The following is a 23,900-nucleotide window of genomic DNA, read 5'->3' on the forward strand; positions in this document are numbered from 1 at the left end:
CGTATAATGGAGGGGAAGGTAACCTATAGCTCTCTTCTTCTTCTGTATTGGCATCACGTTGACACCAATTCAGAGAGAGGCTTTTGACCACAAATTTGAGTCACTCGGCCAAAAAGCCCCCCAGACATATGCACTGCATCAGATCTTTAAGCCAGTGACGCCACTGCTGCTTTTTTCCATTTGACACTTTGACTCCATAAGAATTTTGTACCCAGCGTCTACGGTCTCCCCCAAGCTACGCGGGTGCCCTATGCCTCAACAGACAACCCCCATACTGCGGGATATGGTTATTATTTATTAAATAACATTAAGACTAGCCATCATTTTCACCACATTGGGAAATCCGGCTTCCCTTTGACTTGTTCTCCCTACAAATACTATAAGGGGTGATTCTTCATAAAGCCTCATAGTAAGCTGTGTCTGCTCAGTCACAGACCCTGTGTATGACCGTATGAGTGCGCTGCTCCTGATGCTGGGCTCCTATGGTGACTTATAGGAGGAGCATAGACGTAGCAGTGCTGCAGTGAGAGCTGCCAGGGAGCATATGCCTGGTCTGTGTGACAGCAGCAGCAGAGGGATGGGAGGCAGACAGGCACTGTGAGCCAGACAAGTGAGGGAGGCACTCCCCGGAGTGAAAGCTTCACACACAAGCGAACAAGTGACCCTTCCACTGGACCCTGAGGATGGCGGAGGCAGAGCTGCACAGGGAGCGCCTACAAGCCATAGCAGTAAGTCAGTGGTTTCCTCACAGGGGACCGAGCATTCCTCCATAGTAACGGCTGCTGAATGGAGGCAGCACAGTGTCTCCTGCTGCCTGCAGTACCCTGGGCTGCTGCTCCAGCCTATAGCAGTATTTCCACTCACGTCCTATATCTGTCCTCAGTGTGGGGAAGCTGCTGCTGCAGAACATCTTGAGACTGCAATATACAAGCCCAACATTCCTAAAACTCTCAACAGAAGTTTTTTTTTTCTTTAGGGGGGCAAAATCTAGTATTACATGTATGCAATATTGTGTCTCACTTCTCAGTGAGCATTGATAGTCAAAGGTGCCGAGAAGGCACATAGTTTCACTATACTACACCCGATGGCCAATGGTATCATGCCAAGAAAAAAGCGACCCTTCTGAACGTATTTTTGTCCTTTTGTTTTGCCAGTCTGGCTTTTGAAATCCATTTATAGGGCGCAATTGCCCACAATAAAATATATTGGTTAGTCCGTATTGTAGGTGCCCCTAAGTTAAAGGGGTTTGTCTGGTAAATGTGCCCCTTAATATTGAAAACAGTAGATTCCCATCCTTGGTCGGCTCTAATGTAGGGTGCTGTCTCCTTGCCAAATATTAGGAAATCGCTGAAGACTCCTGTTTGCCACTCACCCAAAGATTATGCATCACTCTCTGAGTAATGTAGCACAACTTGTGCTTGTTGTTTTTAGCAATGACAACATTTTGCCATTATAGATGCTTGGTCGAGCAAGACTGGTTTTGTAATTGGCACGTTGTCTCTTGTTAGCAGTGGCCCCAGACGAATAGCTGTTATGTCTAGTAAATTGAAATCAGTTGGCAATGTGTTTAATGCACAGATGGGTCGTCCAGAACAGGAGCCACTACTATCCCTCTGAACAATAGAAGGGTGTCCTAACTAGGTAACCCCATCTATTAGGTCGTGTTTAGATTTGCATCGGAGGCACCCTTAGTAGACTTGAGGCTCTCGCAAACATTAGACTTAAAAGGGTTGTCCAGTACTTTATATTACCCCCCCAATGTATCCCCCCGGGGCCCATAAGGATTTTTGTAATTAGCTTACGTTGCAGATACTGCCTGTGAGCGGCACTATCACTGGCCGCTCACAGGCATCACGTGACCCCACAGCTGCAGCCAGCACTGACATTCGCTGACGTCACAACAAGTGCTGGCAGCAGCCGGGGGTCTCTGTCTTCTACGTTCCACGGTGGATGCCAGGCTGTGGGTGGGCCTTCGTCACACCCGGCATCCACCGCACACTCTGCCTCTCCCCATTCATTGAGAAAGCGCACGGTGGATGCTGGGTGTGACGCAGGGGAATAACCCCGCCCACAAACCAGCAGCCACCGTGGGGACCCCAGTGCGGGATCACGTGATGCCTGTGAGCGGCCAAGGATAGCAGTATCTGTAACGTAAGCTAATTACAACAATCCTTAGGGGCCCCGAGGGGATACATTGGGGGGTAATATAAAGTACTGGACAACTTCTTTAAGTTCCCCGAACATGCCAATATCAGTGAGATCAGGCTACTGTCTAATGTGTAAGTGGGTCTACTAACTCTCCACCGATGGATGTCCAACAGTCAATCCTTTTGTTTTGTTCAACACTGGGATAAGAGGAGTTTGGTAGTGGCTCTTATAACGAAATCAGGAACAATTGTTTGAGCTGAGCGTGCCTGTGTATGGGAAAGTTAGGGCAGATGGCTGTTGTGGCTCTTATAACGAAATCAGGAACAATTGTTTGAGCTGAGCGTGCCTGTGTATGGGAAAGTTAGGGCAGATGGCTGTTGTCTGAACTAGAGTTATCTATTGTGTATGGGGCCTAAAGACACAGGTTTGTTGTATTTGATAATAAAAAAAGTAAAACATGTAACTATTACCTCGTAAAGGAAGCAGACCCCATGGTGAAACCCTGGTGGACTTCATTAGTGGAGTCCATAGGATGCAGTTGGTCTATTATTTGATGAATCTGGCACTGTGTCGTGGTTCCCATTTATATGTGATATGTGAACGGAGCCTTACACCTAAAATTTTAAAGAATATATGGTTGGCGTTATGGGAACCGAACAATCTTTTCAATTGATATGTTGCTCTTGCAACGCTTTGATTACTTTGATTACAGTGTTGAGATGACATTTCAATCAGGCCTTCACAATCATGATATGCATTGTATTGAATGTGTTTTTCCACATTTTAGTGTCATATTGTCTTTTTGTACATGCTTTTAATGGAATTACATGGTTTACCTGTGTCGTTGTGCATATTAGGAGGATTTCTGCATATCGTCTTACTTTGTGTCTTGAAATCAAGTAATGCATGAATAATGCAGGCCAAAAAAGTGCAAACAAAAAGCCACACAATTACTGTCTTGTAGAAATGTGATACGTCAGAAAATGCTGAGAGAATGGGCCATTGTTGTTTCTGTCAGAGCTGTGCCATGACAATCATCTGAGACATGTGCTCAGACTTCAACCATCGCTGCCCTAAGGAACTTTCCTGGCATCTAAACAACTTTTTTTTCTAAGAATATGTGTAAAAGCATTATTAGTATTATATTGGACAAAGTTGTGATATAAGTACATAGAGAAACTGAAAAAATTTCATTTTCCACCGTAATTATATATTAGGAAATGTATCAGCCTTCTAAATGCATAATTGTTTGTCTCTGCCATGTGAACCCTCTTTGATTTATAGGATTATAAAAATGTGGTGTGGGCACAGGGAGTTATTCAGGAAGATTTGATAATGCATTTATGCCATTGTCTGACACTATACTGGCACAAATGAGTCGTGTATTTGTATAAAAGGCAACTGATTTAGGCACCATTTCTGCTACTGTCCTGGCTTCCATTATTAGAGGAGCCATGATATCTAGGATGGGTCATTTTGTGTATTCATCCTGACAGATCCGATTGACTTTCAATAGAGAGCTAATTTGTCAGGAGATTTGGGCACTTATGCCAACATAAATATCATTATCGGCAGAGCATCACTCGTGTAAACAGGGAATGTAGTGCTATAACTTTAAGGGGTATTCCCTTCTCCAAGATCCTATTCCAATATGTAGTAGGTATCATAATAATATTAGCAATTACCTCCAATTAGAAATGTAGTATAGTTCTTCTGATAAGCTATGTTGCTTATCCCATGTACGAGGCATTGCAATAGCTTAGGTATCCATGATTTCGACCTCTCATATAGTGACAGTTCGTTAGCTGTTATTGGTTGTAACGCTGGATATCTAAGCTACTGCTGCCCTGCACATAGGGTAAGCGACATAGAGTATCAGAACTATACTGCATTTCTAATTGGAGGTATTTGCTAACACAACTTCTACATATTGGGATAGGATCTTGGAAATGGAATTACCCCTTTAATGTTGTATGGATCTAAAATTATCCCCCATAAATGTATGGGGGTAAAATCATTGTATTACCAGTCGTTCTGTTCCCATCAGTGTTCATCGCTCTTTGTAAATAGGTCGGTAAACGATCACCACTTGACTTGTACACAGTCGATTGGCACGCTTTAATGGCATGAGATCGGCCCATCTGAATGTACCAATAGTAAACTCCTACAAGGTCACCCAATGGGAGATTTATTTTATAAATGTATTTTGGCCTTTGGAAAAGGTTGCGTGCCCCTCTATGGTTATAGACGTCCTGTCACATTTGAGAAGCTCCAATATTTACTTGTGTCTTTATGTATTCAGTAGTTACATGTCAAGGATATTTATGTATAAGCATGATACAGAAAGCATGTTACCTGTATTTCTTACAGTTGTAGATGTGGTTGCAAATCAGGCTCTGTCATAGGGATGATATTCAATAAAGAAAATAAATTGAAATGTTCTTATTCCAGAGATGATTTATTATTACCTTTTGATCTGGTTCGATATGTTCCACCCCAGCTGCATAATAGGTGTAGATGCAGATTTTATTTCACCCACGCTTTATAATTTCTATAGAGCTCCATTGACACAGTGGGGGACAGTGCAGAGGAGAAAGCAATGGCGTTCCTATGGCAACAAATCAGATGCTTGCTTACTTTTTCTAACCCTTATTAAGACAGTTGGACTCTGGTTGGTTTCCATGGACAACGCTTATCTTCTTATATGGACATGACCCCCCTCCCGATATCTCCAACATCATATGTATACAAAGCGATCGCTATACCTGTAATTACAAAAATGTTGACATTTACAGGCTAAATGTTTTGCTTTAAATCCTCAGCTAGATGTCAGGTTACTTTACAAATTGTAAACTTTAAACTTGAAAGAATTGAAGGATCAAATAATTATTTCTGATAGTTTAAAGGGGTTGTCCACTACTAGGATAACCCCTTCTTGATCTGAATGTTTGCCCCTGTGAAAATAAAAACGGTTATACTCACCTCCCCTGCCGGCGTCATTGCAGCTGCCTTCGGATGTATAAGTAATCGAGAGGGATTGAACGGCCAGCCACTGCTCCCACTTCCTTTGTATCACATATACTGTACATCCAAAGGCAGGAACAGTGACACCAGTGCTGATTGAGCAAATGGATCCCATGACATAACTGCCTGTGAGCCTCGGGAACGCGAGTACCAACACTGCTGCAATGAAGCCAGCAGGGGAGGTGAGTATAAGGCTATGTGCCCACGATGCTGAAATGCTGCATATTTTTTCCGCTTCTCCCTGGCAGGAAAAACGCATGCAGTTTTTACATGCGTTTTTCCCGCCAGGTAGAAGCGTTTGTCAAGCGTTCTTCACATGCATTTCCGCATGCGGGTTATCAAGAGCTTTTCCAAGCGATTTAGCATCACTTGGAAAAGTGCTTGACAACTTGTTCACACTATATAAATCAATGCAACCGGCATGGATTTATAGTAGTGTGACCAAGTTAGTTAAAAAAAAAAAGAATAAGAATGGTAAAAAATAAAGATTATACTTACCTTCCGATGTCCTCCCGGTGTTTTCTCTGCTGCGTCCGGTGTCTTGGGCGGCTCGCGGTGGTGTCAAGGACCTGTGGTGACGTCATTGAGTCATGTGACAGGTCACATGACTCAATGACGTCATGGCAGGTCCTTCACAACACCGCGACCCATACAGCAGACCAGACGGAGGGGAGAAAACACCAGGAGGACATCGGAAGGTAAGTATAATCTTTATTTTTTATTTTAAATTCTTTTTTTTACAGGTACTATGGTACACAGGTCAGGAGGAGAGTCTCCTCTTCTCCAGACCTGGGTACCATCCGCACATTGAACCGTGTGATATCCACTTGTGCAGATGCAGTGATGTGGATGTCACGCGGTCCAATGCAAGTCAATGGCGGCGATTACGCTGCGTGTCCGCAAAATTAATGGACATGCTGCGTATTTTTCCGCAATGATAATCCGCAGCGGAAATTTCCGCAGCATGTGCACAGCACATGTGGATTATCATTGGGGAACATGGGCCACGTATTACCAAGCGTTTTTTAAGCGTTTTCGCTGCGGAAATTCTGCGGCAAAAATGCTTGAAAAATGCATAGTGGGCACGCAGCCTAACCATTTTTTATTTTCACGGGGGCAAACATTCAGATCGAGAAGAGGTTATCCTAGTAGTGGACAACCCCTATAAAACTGAAGATTTAATATTAAACCTAATTCTGGTCTAAAATTCTACACTCAGCTTGCGTTCCCTATAGTACTTAATTGGTCATACGTGCTTGTCTTCTACTGGGTGGTTTCATTTTAATGCTAGCCTCTCAATGATATTTTATTGAGAGTTATTACATCTTAAAGGTAAGCTGCCTACATGTTGCCCAATCCATTTTTGGCTGTATGAACTCAGCTGTATATGTTTAACTCTGAAACACTGCAATGTTTCAGAGAAAGACATGGTTTAATAGCCACCGTGGACAGACTACACGGGAGACTAGTTGGACAGGCGAGTCCTCGGCAGCTTCTCCCTGCCCGCTGCCCTGGAGTGACTGGTCTCTCCCTGCGTGTGTATAGGCAGAGGCCTGTCAGTCACTGGCAGCGGGCAGGGTAAAGCTGCCGGGGACTCGCCTGTCCAACTAGTCTCCCGTGCGGCTCGATACAAGGCAGCTGTTAAACTATGTTGCGCTGCAGTGTTTCAGAGTTAAACATATATGGCAAATTCATACAGCCAATGTCTGATACATGCTACTTGTGGATTGGGCATTTATCAGGTTCCCTTTAATAATCTGCATGGGGACTTTAATGTAGTGCATGACTTCTTAGCATGAAGATATACAGCCTCTATACTGCCATACCATGTTGTTGGGCACTGTATGTATGGAGATACTTTCTTTTAGACACAGTGATTTGAGAGCAGGATATTATTGTACATAGGCAATCTGAAGGAGCACACCAAATTTGTTTAATATGATATCCAATAAAATATCTGTATGCTTCTGAAAAAAAGGCATATACACGTATATGGACTTGGAGGAGGTTGTACAGACCTATAATATGACTGTGTACATGAGCCCCTATTTTCATCATGTATCTCACCATACAATAATTTTTCCTTGAATTGTGGCTACATCATTACTTCCTGTACTGGGCCAACATACGGTAGTTTGGTTTTGAAGGACTATTGCCTGTACTCATATTTCTTCAGTCCAGGAATGAACCACTGTTAGTCAATCTCAGTAGTTGACAGAGTTGTACTTTGGAAATTGGAAATATTGTTTCCCAAGTGTTCTAAACTTTAAAACAGAATGTTTTGTCTCTTTAGTTTTTATGGCGACCAATGCATCTCTATGGTAACAGACTACAAACAAACCTTGTGTAGTCTGATTCTGCAGTATTACACTTTTTCATCTTTACCTTCTTCCAAACATACCAAATAAATGTAAGAAGCAGGGGACAAATTCAGGACTATATGACTGTAGGATTATAGATAGGAGAGCGTGTTGTCTATTACTATGGGGATGAGTTAGTCTGCATAGGAGATATAGACAGAATGCAGTAGGATATTCTTAATGGCAACTATTTGCAAAGTTACATTTAGTTTTGCATTTAGAATAAAAAGAAAGTATGTGCTGTGCATTTTAGGTATCCTCTTATAATAAAGGCTGCTATAAATTCAGCTGTTTCTGAGTTATAACAATTTCTAGGAAAGGTAGTTGGTGACTAATATACTTCAGATTGTCACCCAAATTTCAAAGACTCTTAATGGAAAATATTGATGGAAAATTAAATGGCTTTACATTCAGTTCCTCTGAACAGCAGCAAAACTGGTCATATTTGCCCTTCAGGAGTTTGAGAACGAAGAGATGCAATCCCCGTATTTGCCCATAAGGACTCGCTCACACTTGGGTATAAATCGGACTAGTGCAATCTAATAAAAAATCTGATTGCACTCGGACCAATGTTATTCAATGAGCCAGTGCAGACCTGCATATTCTCAGCTGTATTCAGCACGAGAAAGAAATTGCAGCATGCTGCAATTTCACTCCGAAATCCAACAGTGCGAGAAAAAAATTGCATGCCATACGGACCTTCAGTATGGCATCCGATGTTTATGATACATTACAATTCTGTAATATAGGAAACTAAATGATCCTGTAAATCATTAATAGCTGCTGGGTAAAAAAACGGATTGTACACAGATGACAAAAAAAGTCCCACTCTCCTGGATGAGAATGGGACCGATTATAAGTGTGAGCTTGCCCTAAAAGTCACAAACGGCTAAAAAACACTACATTATTACTTGATAGAAGATCTCATTCTAAAAGGAAATGCTTCATGAAATAAGTCATATCATGTCAAATTAGCAGTTCCTTGGGTTTTAGCAGTCAGAAAAGTTTGTATAATTCTTAACGATTTTGGAAAATGTCTAAGTAAGACCCTTAAGTATACATCCTGCAGACTCAGTGGTACCGTATCCTGTTTTACTTCAAATATTCCATTAACATAAGTATGGTAAAAAGCCAGAACTATAAAATGGTAAAGGGAGGGTCAGCTATTCTGCAGAAAGTTGTATGCTTGGCAAAAAAAGAAAGGGTACATGTTGCAACAGAACTCTGTACCACTACTGCATAAAAAACTCTCATAATACTGAGCAATATCTACAATCAAACATCCATAGTTTTACTTTTGTTTTTGCCACCTTTCTTACGTAGATAGTTTTGAGAAATGGTCCTAAGGGTATGTTCACATGTTGGCTATAGACATCAATCCCTATACTGATTCATAAACGGTAAGGCTGTGTGCCCACTATGCGTTTTTTAATCGTTTCCGCAGCGGCAATTCCGCTGCAGAAACGCTTAAAAAACGCTTGGTAGAAGGTCTGCCATGTTCCCCAATGATAATCCGCATGTGCTGTGCACATGCTGCGGAAATTTCCGCTGCGGATTATCATTGCGGAAAAATACGTAGCACTACCAATTATTTTGCATAAACGCTGCGTTTTCACCGCCATTGACTTGCATTGGAACACATGGATTCTGCATCACTGGATCTGTACATGCGGATAACATGCGTTTCAATGTGCGGATGGTACCCGGGTCTGGAGAAGAGGATACTCTCCTCCGGACCTGGGTACCATAGAACCTGTAAAAAAAAGAATAAAATAAAAAATAAATATTATACTTACCTTCCGATGGCCCCCGGTCTCCATAGCGATGCGTCTCGGCTTGCCGGCAACTCGCGATGGTCTGAAAATGACCTGCCATGACGTCATTTAGTCATGTGACGGGTCACGCGACAGCTGACGTCGACGGGTCCTTTAGTCCACTGCGAGCTGCCGGCAAGCCAAGACAAGGACACCGGGGGCCATCAGAAGGTAAGTATAGATTTATTTTTTATTTTTACCATTCTTTCGGTCACACTATATGAATCCATGCCGGTTGCATGGATTTATATAGTGTGACAAAGTTGTTAAGTACTTTTCCAAGTGATGCTAAAATCGCTTGGAAAGCGCTTGTCAACCCGCATGCGGAAATGCATGTGAAGAACGCTTCACTTCCTCTTGTCCCTGGCAGGAGAAACGCATGTACAATCCGCATGTACAATCCACATGTACAATCCGCATGCGTTTTTTCTGCCAGGGAGATGCAGAAACGCTCAGGAAAAATCCGGAGCATTTCTGCATCGTGGGCACATAGCCTAATTCAAACTCCTATGGATGCACTAAATTACTGAGAAACCAAACAAACAGGCCAATGAAAGTGCAATGCAACTCCAATACTAAAATCACAAATTTATTCAGAAATACTTAAAATACAATTTCATACAAAGTAATAACAAGCAAAAAGTTTTTCACATGTTATGCCACAGTGGTATCAAAAACAAAGTATATATCTAGTGGGGATCATCAGAATAAAAGTAAAAAGAGTTGAAATCTGAATTTTAATTTTAGGACCAATCCAAAGTATTGGTCATGCGTATATTTAGTCAGTATTATCAGTGCAAAAATTAATCATATGCATGATTATGGTCATATAGCAAAAATGACATTTCATTTGTGTATTTAACTTTTTATATCGGATTTTATGTACTTGCCAGAACCAAACTAAAGTATCCTTAATGTTCATAATTCAGATCGAACAAAGGATGCAATACTGCTAGATAGTAAGTGAAAAAGCAAAAGGACATGCTGTTTTGTAGAAAAATATACAACAGGAGGGTAAATGTGCAATAATAACCATTGTTGTACAGAGGAATGTGAAGTTCAGCACTAGGAGAGAATCCAACATTCACTGGTATACATTTCAACCACAACAGAAACAAGTATTTCATGCTGCAGTCTAGTAAAAGATGCTGTATCCCTTTGATAATTGAGAAAAGAGGGAAGCTGAAAAAAAGAAAAATAATGTAAAACAGAATTTAAATATTGATATAGAAATATAACTTCAGATAAATGTGTTTTAAATTATACAGCCACCTACAATTGCACTGAAAAATTGTCTTCTATGGGGGTGTCCAGTATGCAGAATATATAGTTATATGAAAAAGTTTGGGCACCCCTATTAATCTTAAGCTTAATGTTTTATAAAAATTGGTGTTTTTGCAACAGCTATTTCAGTTTGATATATGTAATAACTGTTGAACACAGTAATGTTTCTGCCTTGAAATGAGGTTTATTGTACTAACAGAAAATGTGCAATCTGCATTCAAGCAAAATTTGACAGGTGCATAAGTATGGGCACCTCACCAGAAAAGTGACATTAATATTTAGTAGATCCTCCTTTTGCAAAAATAACAGCCTCTAATCGCTTTCTGTAGCTTTTAATGATTTCCTGGATCCTGGATGAAGGTATTTTTGACCATTCCTCTTTACAAAACAATTCCAGTTCAGTTAAGTTTGATGGTCGCCGAGCATGGACAGCCCTCTTCAAATGATCCCACAGATGTTCAATGATATTCCGGTCTGGGGACTGGGATGGCCATTCCAGAACATTGTAATTGTTCCTCTGCATGAATGCCTGAGTAGATTTGGAGCGGTGTTTTGGATCATTGTCTTGCTGAAAGATCCATCCCCTGCGTAACTTCAACTTTGTCACTGATTCTTGAACATTATTGTCAAGAATCTGCTGATACTGAGTGGAATCCATGCGTCCCTCAACTTTAACAAGATTCCCGGTGCCGGCATTGGCCACACAGCCCCAAAGCATGACGGAACCTCCACCAAATTTTACTGTGGGTAGCAAATGTTTTTCTTGGAATGCTGTGTTTTTTTGCCGCTATGCATAACGCCTTTTTGTATGACCAAACAATCTTCGTTTCATCAGTCCACAGGACCTTCTTCCAAAAAGAAATTGGCTTCTCCAAATGTGCTTTTGCATACCTCAGCCGACTCTGTTTGTGGCGTGCTTGCAGAAACTGCTTCTTTCTCATCACTCTCCCATACAGCTTCTCCTTGTGCAAAGTGCGTTGTATAGTTGACCGATGCACAGTGACACCATCTGCAGCAAGTTGATGCTGGAGGTGGTCTGAGGATTGTCCTTGACTGATCTCACCATTCTTCTTCTCTGCCTTTCTGATGTTTTTCTTGGCCTGCCACTTCTGGCCTTAACAAGAACTGTCCCTGTGTTCTTCCATTTCCTTACTATGTTCCTCACAGTGGAAACTGACAGGTTAAATTTCTGAGACAGCTTTTTGTATCCTTCCCCTGAACAACTATGTTGAATAATCTTTGTTTTCAGATCATTTGACAGTTGTTTTGAGGAGCCCATGATGCCACTCTTCAAAGGAGATTCAAACAGGAGAACAACTTGCAAGTGGCCACTTTAAGTAGCTTTTCTCATGATTGCATACACCTGGCTATGAAGTTCAAAGCTCAATGAGGTTACAAAACCAAAAAAAGTGCTTTAGTAAGTCAGTAAAAAGTAGGTAGGAGTATTTAAAACAAGAAAATGATAAGGGTGCCCATACTTATGCACCTGTCAAATTTTGTTTGAATGCAGATTGCACATTTTCTGTTAGTACAATAAACCTCATTTCAAGGCAGAAACATTACTGTGTCCAACAGTTATTGCATATATCAAACTGAAATAGCTGTTGCAAAAACACCAATTTTTATAAAACATTAAGCTTAAGATTAATAGGGGTGCCCAAACTTTTTCATATAACTGTACCTATTAGATCTGAGCAAAGTGATTCTCAGCACACTGGTCCAGCAGCCATGTTGGTACTTTGTGACATCCCAGACCAGAGCACTGTTAACTTCCTACTATCTACTGGCATCCTGGGCACATCATTCTATTAGTAGGTGTCACGGGTGTGTCAGGTGTGACCAATCTCTCTTGATCTGGCTGTAGAAGATCACTGCGCTTGGCATTGCAGACGCCTTTTTGATCCTCTCATCTCTGTATTATAGTTATATCCTTCTTCCTTTAGGACCCAGCGGCGACCTCCACCTTCTGCTGCTGATTGACACACCCTTGTTTGGTAGTTAAAAACTCTCAGTTTCCCCAGAGATTCGCTGGTGATAGTTCTATGTACCTCTGTGTAGACTTGGAGCACTAGCAGTCGGCTAGTTTCTTCTTTGGTGCCCTTGGAGGACAGTTGGCGTTATCTCTGGTGTCTGCTCAAGCTAAGTTTATCCCCTTTGTTTGTTTATCTTGTTGTCTTTAGTTTGTAGTGGGGCCTGACTAGTGCTCACCCCGTCCCCTTCCTATCTAGGGCTTAGCCCTAGGGACATTCATGGCTTAGGTTCCTGCTTGGCGATAGGTGTGGAACCTATATAGAGACGATAGGGTAGGCAGGGTGATATTAGATCTGCCTAGAGGTATCCACTCCCCCTTTCCCTAGTTGTTGGGCTCCCTTCCCCCCTTTCCCATCGTTTTATACTTGTGCCTTCTCTCACCTTGTGTGACAGTAGGTCATGACATCGCTCGGGCATATTAATCAATAGAGGCACCCAGAATGCCAACGGGTGATAGGAAGTTTACAGTGCTCTGATCTGTAGTGCAATGGAGTACTGATTTAGCCACGGAACTAGTGTCCTGCGAATCATTTTGCTCGACTCTTAATACCTTAAAGGCAGGTCTTTCTCCCCAAGGTGGTCTTTTGGTGAGACCTCACTGTAAAAAATATCCTCTACCCCCTTGTTTTTTGATGTTCCCACAATGAAAGTATAACCTCCCGATGTAACAGCATATGTTTTCTGGTGACCATTTTTAGTGCATATTTTAAAGACCTTGTGAGCAGGGGTATAGCAGGAAGCTTTTGATCCTATGTATGTCAAAGAGGGTTTTCTCAAGATTGACCTTTATCACATACCACAATCCCCTCTTCCACTTTACTGCACGGCTGTAGTAAAAAGGGATTTAAATGCAGCCGTGGTCGAGCTTTGAAAGAGTATGTAACTGACCAAGAAAGGCGAGTTCGGTGCTTGGCTGTTTTCAATACACATCCATTTTGGGATAGCCATTTTAAAGATCAACATACGGTACCTATCATTCTTTGGCATCATATTCAGCTGTAGACATTTTCGGCTCTTATGTTATACCTGTGTAGCGCCGGCGTCCCTGCCCTCTGCTAGGCAGGGACGCTGTTCCCCTCACCTCTCTGCTCCGTGCCTGGCGTCCTCCTCCCGCTCTGCTGGCAGCGCGCGCTCCTTCCCGGCCACTGTGCTTAGGGCGCGCGCGCTCTCCCTCCCTCTTAAAGGGGCCGCGCGCGCCGTCCTAAGGAGTCCCCGGCCAATGGCCGGAGGACTTCACCATATATAAGGCACCTCCTCCAAAATGGAGGTGCCCGAGCAATGTTGTTGCACTGTTCACTACTCTGCTTCAGCCCTCAGGTCCCGTTGCCAGTTACCTGCCAGATACCTGCCAGATTCCTGCCAGCTTGCTGTCTTATTCCTGCCTGTTTATCTGCTACCTGCCTGCTAGTCTGAGGTCCGACGGTCTGCCTTACTACTCCTGTCAGTCTGTCTAAGGACCAGCCTGTCCGCTCACCTGGGAGCGCACTTCAGCCACCTGCCTGCTTGCCTGAGGTCCGACGGTCTGCCTTCCAACGCCTGTCAGTCTGTCTATGGACCAGCTTGCCTGCTCACCTGGGAGCACACATCTGCTACCTGCCTGCTAGCCTACCTGGAGGCTCCGCCGTCACGTGCTGTGACCACCTGCCTGTCCAGTGACTCCTGCCCGCTCACCTGGGAGCGCTCATCTGCTGCCTGTCTGCTAGCCTACCTGGAGGCTCTGCCGTCACGTGCTGTGACCACCCGCCTGTCCAGAGACTTCTGCCCGCTCACCTGGGAGCGCTCATCTGCCGCCTGTCTGTTGGTCTTCCTGGAGGCTCCGCCATCACATGCTGTGACCACCCGTTCATCCAGAGACTCTCGCCTGCTCACCTGGGAGCTCACGTCTATCATCAGCCGCCACAGGTCGTACCAACCCTTTACCCAGAGACTGCCCCGGTCACTTGCCTTGACCAGTCACTTGCCGTGACCATCTGCCCGTTCATCCAGAGACTGCCCCGGTCGCTTGCCGTGACCATCTGCCCGTTCATTCAGAGACTGCCCCGGTCACTTGCCGTGACCATCTGCCCGTTCATTCAGAGACTGCCCCGGTCACTTGCCGTGACCATCTGCCCGTTCATTCAGAGACTGCCCCGGTCACTTGCCGTGACCATCTGCCCGTTCATCCAGAGACTGTCCCGGTCACCTGCTGTGACTTCCTGCCCGTCTTCCCTGGTCGCCACCCGCTCCCTTACAAGGACCGCCCCCTTGTATAGTAGCTCAGAGGTTCCGCCTCCCAGACCCGTTACAGTTTGCTCGGGCCATGGAACCCGGTGGCACCCAAGCTCCCTCGCTCTCGGACCTGTGTCATGAACTGTCCCGTCAAAGGTCCCAACAGGAGTCCATCCTGGGTCACCTGCGGAATGTCAATACTCGCCTGGACACTCTGACTGCTCCACCAGCAACCTCCGCCAGTGCCATGTCTCGCAATCCGGCAGCTCCGCTGCCCACTAATACCATGGTATCCTACCCCGGACCCCGGCTTTCTGCACCTTCTCGCTTCGGAGGCAACTCCGCCCAGGCTCGGGGCTTCATAAATCAGTGCACCCTGCACTTTGAACTATTGTCCCACCAGTTTAACTCCGACCGAGCCAAAATTGCATTCATCATGTCCCATCTCACCGGGGAGGCCCTGGCCTGGCTAAATCCTCTATGGGAGAGAGGAGACCCCCTGGTGTCCAACTTGCCTGCTTTTCTCACGGCTTTCCGGAAAGTCTTCGACGAACCCGGACGGAAGACCTCATCCGCATCATCACTGCTACGCCTCCGTCAGGGAAGTCTCACCGTGGGCCAATATGCCATACGGTTCCGTACCCTTGCCTCGGAGCTGGCCTGGGATAACGACGCTCTGGTATCCGTCTTCTGGGAGGGTCTGTCCGGCCGTATTAAAGATGAACTTGCCGGTCGGGACATCCCTACCACTCTCGATGACCTAATAACTCTTGCCACCCGGATTGACCTACGGTTCCAGGAGCGTGCCAAAGAGGTCACCCGTGAGAGGAGGTTACCACGTCTAGCTCCTACTTTTCAGAAACCCGTCACTCCCTCCGTCTCTACCCAGGTACACTCTCCTGAGCCTATGCAGGTCGACCAGACCAAGATGGTCAAAACCCGTCAGGACTTACGCCGTGCCGAGGGGAGCTGCTTCTACTGTGGCAGTAAGGAGCACCGGATCCGTACCTGCCCGGAGAGGTCGGGAAACGCCTGTGTCTAGGTTCGCTCAGAGAGGTCGACCTAGACAAGAATAAATCCTCTCCATCTCTGCTGTTGTCAGTCTCAATCGTCTGCGGGGAGAACCGTTATTTCGAACTAGCCCAACTTGACTCTGGAGCAGCCGGGAATCTTATTTCACAGTCCCTGGTAGAGAAATACCGCATCCCCACCAAACCTCTGGCTGTACCCTTGTCTGTTGCTGCCATGGATGGGGGCCTCTTACCACGCCCCATCCAACTCATCACCGAATCCATTACTCTGCAGGTGGGAATGCTGCATTCTGAGAGTATCTCCTTTCATGTTCTGCCTGGACTCTCCCACGCCCTCTTGCTAGGCCTACCTTGGCTCCAGAGACATGCACCCGTGCTTGACTGGCAGACCGGAGAAGTCCTTCGCTGGGGACAGGACTGCCATAAGACCTGTCTGGTTCCCGTCCATCCCGTCCGTCCTTCTCCTACCCCAGCTAATCTACCTGGACTTCCGATTCCTTATTGGTCTTATGCTGATGTCTTTAATAAAAAGGAAGCAGAGACACTACCCCCTCATAGACCATACGACTGCCCTATCGACCTGTTACCTGGTACTACTCCTCCCCGTGGGCGTATTTATCCATTATCCGCTGCTGAGACCCGGTCGATGTCCGAATATATTGAGGAGAATCTGGCCAGGGGATTCATCCGGAAATCTACCTCCCCGGCGGGAGCAGGCTTCTTTTTCATCAAAAAGAAGGACGGCTCTCTCCGTCCCTGTATAGACTATAGAGGCCTTAACCAGATCACGGTGAAGAATAAGTACCCCCTTCCGCTCATTCCGGAGTTATTTGATCGTCTGAGGGGGGCTAGAATCTTCACCAAACTGGACCTCCGTGGGGCGTACAACCTGGTTCGTATCCGTCAGGGGGATGAATGGAAGACGGCATTCAACACCCGGGACGGCCACTATGAATATCTGGTAATGCCCTTTGGTCTCTGTAACGCTCCTGCCGTCTTTCAAGAGTTGGTCAATGACATCTTCCGGGACCTTCTCTACTCCTGCGTAGTGGTGTACCTGGACGACATCTTGGTCTTCTCTCCGGATCTCCAGACTCACCGGAGGGACGTTCGTCAGGTCCTGCTCAGGCTCAGGCAGAATCACCTCTTCGCTAAATACGAGAAGTGCCTCTTTGAGCAGACCTCGCTTCCGTTTTTGGGCTACATTATTTCTCAGACCGGCCTACGAATGGATCCAGAGAAACTGTCTGCCATCGAGAAATGGCCTCGACCGGAGGGGTTGAAGGCCATTCAGCGATTCCTGGGCTTCGCTAACTACTACCGCCTCTTCATACCACACTTCTCTTCCCGGACTGCCCCAATTTCCGCGCTCACCCGTAAGGGTACTAATCCCAAAGAGTGGCCGCCCGAAGCAGAGGAGGCCTTTCTTTCCCTAAAACAGGCCTTCTCTTCCGCCCCGGTGCTGCATCGCCCGGACGGCAACAAGCAGTTCTTCCTGGAAGTTGACGCCTCCTCCTCTGGAGCCGGAGCGGTACTTACTCAAAAATCATCTTCCGGGAGAATGGTAACTTGTGGCTTCTTCTCCAAACTCTTCTCCTCTTCTGAGCGCAACTATTCCATAGGAGACCAAGAGTTATTGGCCATCAAGCTGGCGTTGGAGGAGTGGCGTTACCTACTCGAGGGGGCTCTTCACCCGGTAATAATTTACACTGACCACAAGAACTTGGCTTACCTCCAGCATGCCCAGAGACTTAACCCGCGCCAAGCCCGGTGGTCCTTGTTTTTTGCTCGCTTTGATTTTGTTCTTCATTTTCGCCCGGCTGACAAAAACGTCAAAGCAGACGCCTTGTCCCGATCCTTTCTGGTGTCCTATCTCGAGGAAGAACCTAAACATATCATCGATCCCGCCAGAGTAATGCAGGTGGCTCCCGTGAGTCTAAATCGTCTCCCTCCCGGTAAGACGTTTGTTTCAGTACCTGATCGGAAGAAGATCCTACACTGGGGCCATTCGTCTAAACTAGCTGGCCACGCCGGTCAGAAAAAGACCCTCCAGCTTATTGCCCGGCACTACTGGTGGCCTACCCTGCACAAGGACGTAATAGACTTTGTTTCTGCCTGTGTGTCCTGCGCCCGCAACAAAGTCCCGAGACACCTGCCAGCCGGTCGCCTCCTTCCGCTTCCTGTGCCTGCTGCCCACTGGCAGCATATTGCTATGGACTTCATAACTGATCTCCCCGTCTCCGCCGGTTGTACGGTCATTTGGGTGGTCGCTGATCGCTTTTCCAAGATGGCTCACTTTATTCCCCTGCCAGCCCTCCCGTCTGCACCCGAGCTGGCTAAAGACTTTATCCGCCACATCTTCCGTCTTCATGGCCTGCCCCTCCACATCGTGTCAGATCGTGGGGTACAGTTCACCTCACGTTTCTGGAGAGCCACTTGTAAACTGCTAGACGTCATCCTGCACTTCTCTTCCGCTTACCACCCACAGTCCAATGGTCAAGTGGAGCGGATCAATCAGAACCTGACCAGTTACCTCCGGCACTTCGTTAATGCCCATCATTCAGACTGGGTGGATCTCCTACCATGGGCCGAGTTCTCTTATAACAATCACGAGAGCGAATCCTCCTCCAAATCCCCGTTTTTTGTAGTCTTCGGTCAGCATCCTCGGATTCCTTTTCCTGTCTCCACCTCTGTGGACAACCCGGCTGCGGAATCTCTCGTTAGCAAATTTTCCTCCATTTGGGAGAGTACCCGATCCGCACTCCTTCAGTCGTCCGAACGGATGAAAAGACACGCTGACAAAAAACACCTGAATCCTCCACAATTTCGTCCTGGAGATAAAGTCTGGCTCTCATCTAAATATGTCCGACTCAAGATACCTTCTTACAAGTTAGGGCCTCGGTTCATCGGTCCTCTGGAGGTCATCAGTCAGATCAACCCGGTGGCCTATAAATTGAAACTCCCGGCCAACTTACGGATCCCTAACTCCTTCCATGTATCTCTCCTCAAACCTGTGGTACTTAACTCTTTTTCCAAGTCTACAGGTACGCCTCCTGCTCCGGTTTCTGCTGAGGACGAGTTTGAGGTAGAGAACATTCTTGCCACCAAAAGGGTAAGAGGAAAGACCTTTTTTCTAGTAGATTGGAAGGGGTTTGGTCCTGAGGAGAGAACGTGGGAGCCCCGGGAGAACATCCATGCCCCTCTTATCCTAGCTAAATTTCTGTCTGGCCTAAAAAAGGGGGGGCCTAAAGGGGGGGGTACTGTAGCGCCGGCGTCCCTGCCCTCTGCTAGGCAGGGACGCTGTTCCCCTCACCTCTCTGCTCCGTGCCCGGCATCCTCCTCCCGCTCTGCTGGCAGCGCGCGCTCCTTCCCGGCCACTGTGCTTAGGGCGCGCGCTCTCCCTCCCTCTTAAAGGGGCCGCGCGCGCCGTCCTAAGGAGTCCCCGGCCAATGGCCGGAGGACTTCACCATATATAAGGCACCTCCTCCAAAATGGAGGTGCCCGAGCAATGTTGTTGCACTGTTCACTACTCTGCTTCAGCCCTCAGGTCCCGTTGCCAGTTACCTGCCAGATACCTGCCAGATTCCTGCCAGCTTGCTGTCTTATTCCTGCCTGTTTATCTGCTACCTGCCTGCTAGTCTGAGGTCCGACGGTCTGCCTTACTACTCCTGTCAGTCTGTCTAAGGACCAGCCTGTCCGCTCACCTGGGAGCGCACTTCAGCCACCTGCCTGCTTGCCTGAGGTCCGACGGTCTGCCTTCCAACTCCTGTCAGTCTGTCTATGGACCAGCTTGCCTGCTCACCTGGGAGCACACATCTGCTACCTGCCTGCTAGCCTACCTGGAGGCTCCGCCGTCACGTGCTGTGACCACCTGCCTGTCCAGTGACTCCTGCCCGCTCACCTGGGAGCGCTCATCTGCTGCCTGTCTGCTAGCCTACCTGGAGGCTCTGCCGTCACGTGCTGTGACCACCCGCCTGTCCAGAGACTTCTGCCCGCTCACCTGGGAGCGCTCATCTGCCGCCTGTCTGTTGGTCTTCCTGAAGGCTCCGCCGTCACATGCTGTGACCACCCGTTCATGCAGAGACTCTCGCCTGCTCACCTGTGAGCTCACGTCTATCATCAGCCGCCACAGGTCGTACCAACCCTTTACCCAGAGACTGCCCCGGTCACTTGCCGTGACCATCTGCCCGTTCATCCAGAGACTGCCCCGGTCGCTTGCCGTGACCATCTGCCCGTTCATTCAGAGACTGCCCCGGTCACTTGCCGTGACCATCTGCCCGTTCATTCAGAGACTGCCCCGGTCACTTGCCGTGACCATCTGCCCGTTCATTCAGAGACTGCCCCGGTCACTTGCCGTGACCATCTGCCCGTTCATCCAGAGACTGTCCCGGTCACCTGCTGTGACTTCCTGCCTGTCTTCCCTGGTCGCCACCCGCTCCCTTACAAGGACCGCCCCCTTGTATAGTAGCTCAGAGGTTCCGCCTCCCAGACCCGTTACAACCTGTAGATTTTTGTTTCTCAATATTTCATTTTGAGAGTTTGTTGTTACTTGACTGTAAATGAATGAATATGTCGGACTTATAAACCGAACTATTCATCCATTTCATTATGTTGTAAAGACACTGACACTGAGTATAATTATTTGGCAAGTGAGTATTTTGACCATATCATCATTTTTCTGCAGATTTTCCAACTACGGCGCTGTATAAACTTGAATGCTTATTGGATGAAGCAGATCAGGTGATGTGTATTTGTCTAATAAGTGAGGGGTGGCCTAAGGATACAACACCCTTTATCAAGAAGTGCAGAATTATTAGGCAGCTTGCTTTCCTCAGGCAAAATGAGCCAACAAAGAGATTTAAATAAAATAAAGAAACTGGAGAGACAAAAAAGCGCAAAATAGGGTCTTATCCAGTGATAAAAGGGTATGGAAAGTTTAAGAAATATGCTCACCTGATAAGAATGTGATAGTCACAATTCCTATACAGTTATATGAAAAAGTTTGGGCACCCCTATTAATCTTAAGCTTAATGTTTTATAAAAATTGGTATTTTTGCAACAGCTATTTCAGTTTGATATATGTAATAACTGTTGGACAGAGTAATGTTTCTGCCTTGAAATGAGGTTTATTGTACTAACAGAAAATGTGCAATCTGCACTCAAACAAAATTTGACAGGTGCATAAGTATGGGCACCTCACCAGAAAAGTGACATTAATATTTAGTAGATCCTCCTTTTGCAAAAATAACAGCCTCTAGTCGCTTCCTGTAGCTTTTAATGAGTTCCTGGATCCTGGATGAAGGTATTTTTGACCATTCCTCTTTACAAAACAATTCCAGTTCAGTTAAGTTTGATGGTCGCCGAGCATGGACAGCCCTCTTCAAATGATCCCACAGATGTTCAATGATATTCAGGTCTGGGGACTGGGATGGCCATTCCAGAACATTGTAATTGTTCCTCTGCATGAATGCCTGAGTAGATTTGGAGTGGTGTTTTGGATCATTGTCTTGCTGAAAGATCCATCCCCTGCGTAACTTCAACTTTATCACTGATTCTTGAACATTATTATCAAGAATCTGCTGATACTGAGTGGAATCCATGCGTCCCTCAACTTTAACAAGATTCCCGGTGCCGGCATTGGCCACACAGCCCCAAAGCATGATGGAACCTCCACCAAATTTTACTGTAGAAAGTATGTGAAGGCTGCTGCAGGATCACCTATAGGATCTGATATAATCGAATGAGGAATGTGGTGATTCAAAATCCATGCTGCCAAAGGTCCAAAATATGATCAAAGGTAAGGATGATATATGAATGCGGTTTATTTAGTCAATTCCTGATGAAGAGGTTTGAAAACCTTGAAACACGTTGACAAAATAAACCGCATCCATATCTCATCCTTGTCTTTTGGACCTTTGGCAGTGCGGATTTTGAATCACCACATTCCTCATTCGATTATTAACAAAGAGATTTAACTGACTCTGAAAAGTCAAAAATTGTTAAAAGTCTTACAGAGGGATGCAACACTCTTGAAATTGCTAAAATATTGGGGGTAGATTACAGAACCATCAAACGTTTTGCTGCACATAGTCAACAGGGTTGCAAAAACGTGTTGAGAAAAAAGATGCACATTTACTGCCAAAGATTTGAGAAGAATCAAACATTAATCTACTACGAACCCATTTTCCTCCAGTGCGGTCATATTCCAGAACTGCAACCTCCCTGGAGTGCCCAGGAGTAGAAGGTGTTTACACCTCAGAGATATGGCTAAGGTAGACCGTTTTTTCTTTCAAAGGTTTTATGAACTGATGAGATGAGTGACTCTTGATAGACCAAATGGTTGGGCCTGTGGCTGAATCAGTAGCGGGCCCAGACATCCACTTCGACTCAAATGCCAGCAAGGTGGAGGTGAGATACTGATATTGGATGATATTATAGATGAGCGAGTTGGACCTTTGTGGTTGAAGATGGACTCAAAATCAACTCCCAAAATTACTGCCAGTTTTTAGAAGACCTTTTCTTCAAGCAGTGGTACAGAATTTTTTTATGCAGGACAATTTCAATAGCATGCATCAAAGTACTCCACTAATTGGCTAGGCAGTAAAGGCCTTAAAGATGAAAGAATAATGACATGGCTACTTCCTCACCTGATCTAAACCCTATTGTGGGCCTTTCTTAAATGGGAGATTTACAGTGAAGGAAAACAGTCTTCCTCTCTCAACAGTCTGGGAGGCTGTGGTTGGGGCTACCCAAAAAGTGCATCTTTAACAGATTAAGAAACTGACAGAGTCCATGGATGCAAGGCTTATGTCTATTATTGGTAAAAAGGGGGGCTATATTGGTCACTGATATTTTTTGTGAAATGTCAGAAATGTATTTTTGTACATTTTGAGCTGTTTTATTATTATTATTATTATTATTATTATTTTTCCTTTAACAGATGAAAATAAACAATTGAGATGGGAAAATTTTATGTTTTTCATATAGTTGCATAATAATTCTGTACACATAGATATTCTTCTAACAAAGTCAAAGCCTCACTTTTACTTTCTTAAATATTCAGAATTATTAACCTTTTAGATCGACAGAAACACAAATTGCCTAATAATTGTGTATATAGCACCCTAGAGTCTGTGTAGATATACCTTTTAAAGCTTTGCACATGTGGTCATTGTAAATTTCCACTATTCTTGTTGGCAAAACAGTCATCTCTGACAAGTTGCATTTGGAATGTGGGTGAACAGTTATTTCCGGCGTAGCCACAAATTATCATTTGTATTGTGGTTTAAACTATGACTTGGTCTCACCAATAGAATAACGTGGATTTATGTATGAGGTTGTTGTCTTGTTGGAAATTAAATTTTATTTCAAGTTTAGTTCTCATGCAAGCATGAGATTTATGCTTAAATTCCTATTGTCGACCATATATCATTGTGCTACTCCCAATAACCAGAAAAAAACTATCAAGAATTGGAGTGCTGCAGTACTAGTAAAAGCACATAAAATAACAACATTAAAAACAGCACAAACATAACAAACATGAAGGCAAGGTACAGACCAGGGGGCCAAAGACAGGGTAATTGACTAGAAAAAGTACATAATTATTGGCTACAGAGAATTAAAAACAACCACAATGTATGCTGAAGCCAGTATCACCTCTTATTGTAGATAAATGAAATTACTGTATTTTTCGGACTATAAGACGCACTTTTTTCCTCCAAAATTTTGAAGGAAAGTGGGTGGTGCGTCTTATAGTCCGAATACTATATACATGGCTATCCGTAGTGGTGGGTGTGGGGGAGCGGCAGCGTGGGATCAGCGTGGCACAGGAGGCAGCAGCCGCCTGCTGCAGCCTACGCTGTGCCCACTACTAAAGAAAATGAACATTCCCTGCTCCCCACACCCATGGGCATGGAGAACAATGAATATTCATTTCTCTTAATAGCCGACACACTGGAGCCGCAGCGCAACTCCTGCTGCCGCTCTGCGGTCTGTGTGCC

The 23,900-nt window shown here is 45.4% G+C and overlaps 1 protein-coding gene across 2 annotated transcripts in view; it reads left to right on the top strand.

Moving 5' to 3' along the window:
- The first annotated feature begins 455 nt into the window (after positions 1-455).
- LOC141198882 (paralemmin-1-like) overlaps positions 456-23,900 on the top strand; it is a 198,465-nt gene continuing 175,020 nt past the window's right edge. For both annotated transcript variants that reach the window (XM_073663175.1, XM_073663184.1), the window contains exon 1: positions 456-728. In XM_073663175.1, the coding sequence (XP_073519276.1) occupies positions 684-728 (45 nt within the window). In that variant the 5' untranslated portion in view covers positions 456-683. The remainder of the gene's footprint in view (positions 729-23,900) is intronic.

Source organism: Phyllobates terribilis, unplaced genomic scaffold (assembly GCF_046119375.1).
Source record: "Phyllobates terribilis strain yellow unplaced genomic scaffold, ASM4611937v1 Scaffold_1__5_contigs__length_1240528914, whole genome shotgun sequence".
In the NCBI taxonomy this organism is placed as follows: Eukaryota; Metazoa; Chordata; class Amphibia; order Anura; family Dendrobatidae; genus Phyllobates; species Phyllobates terribilis.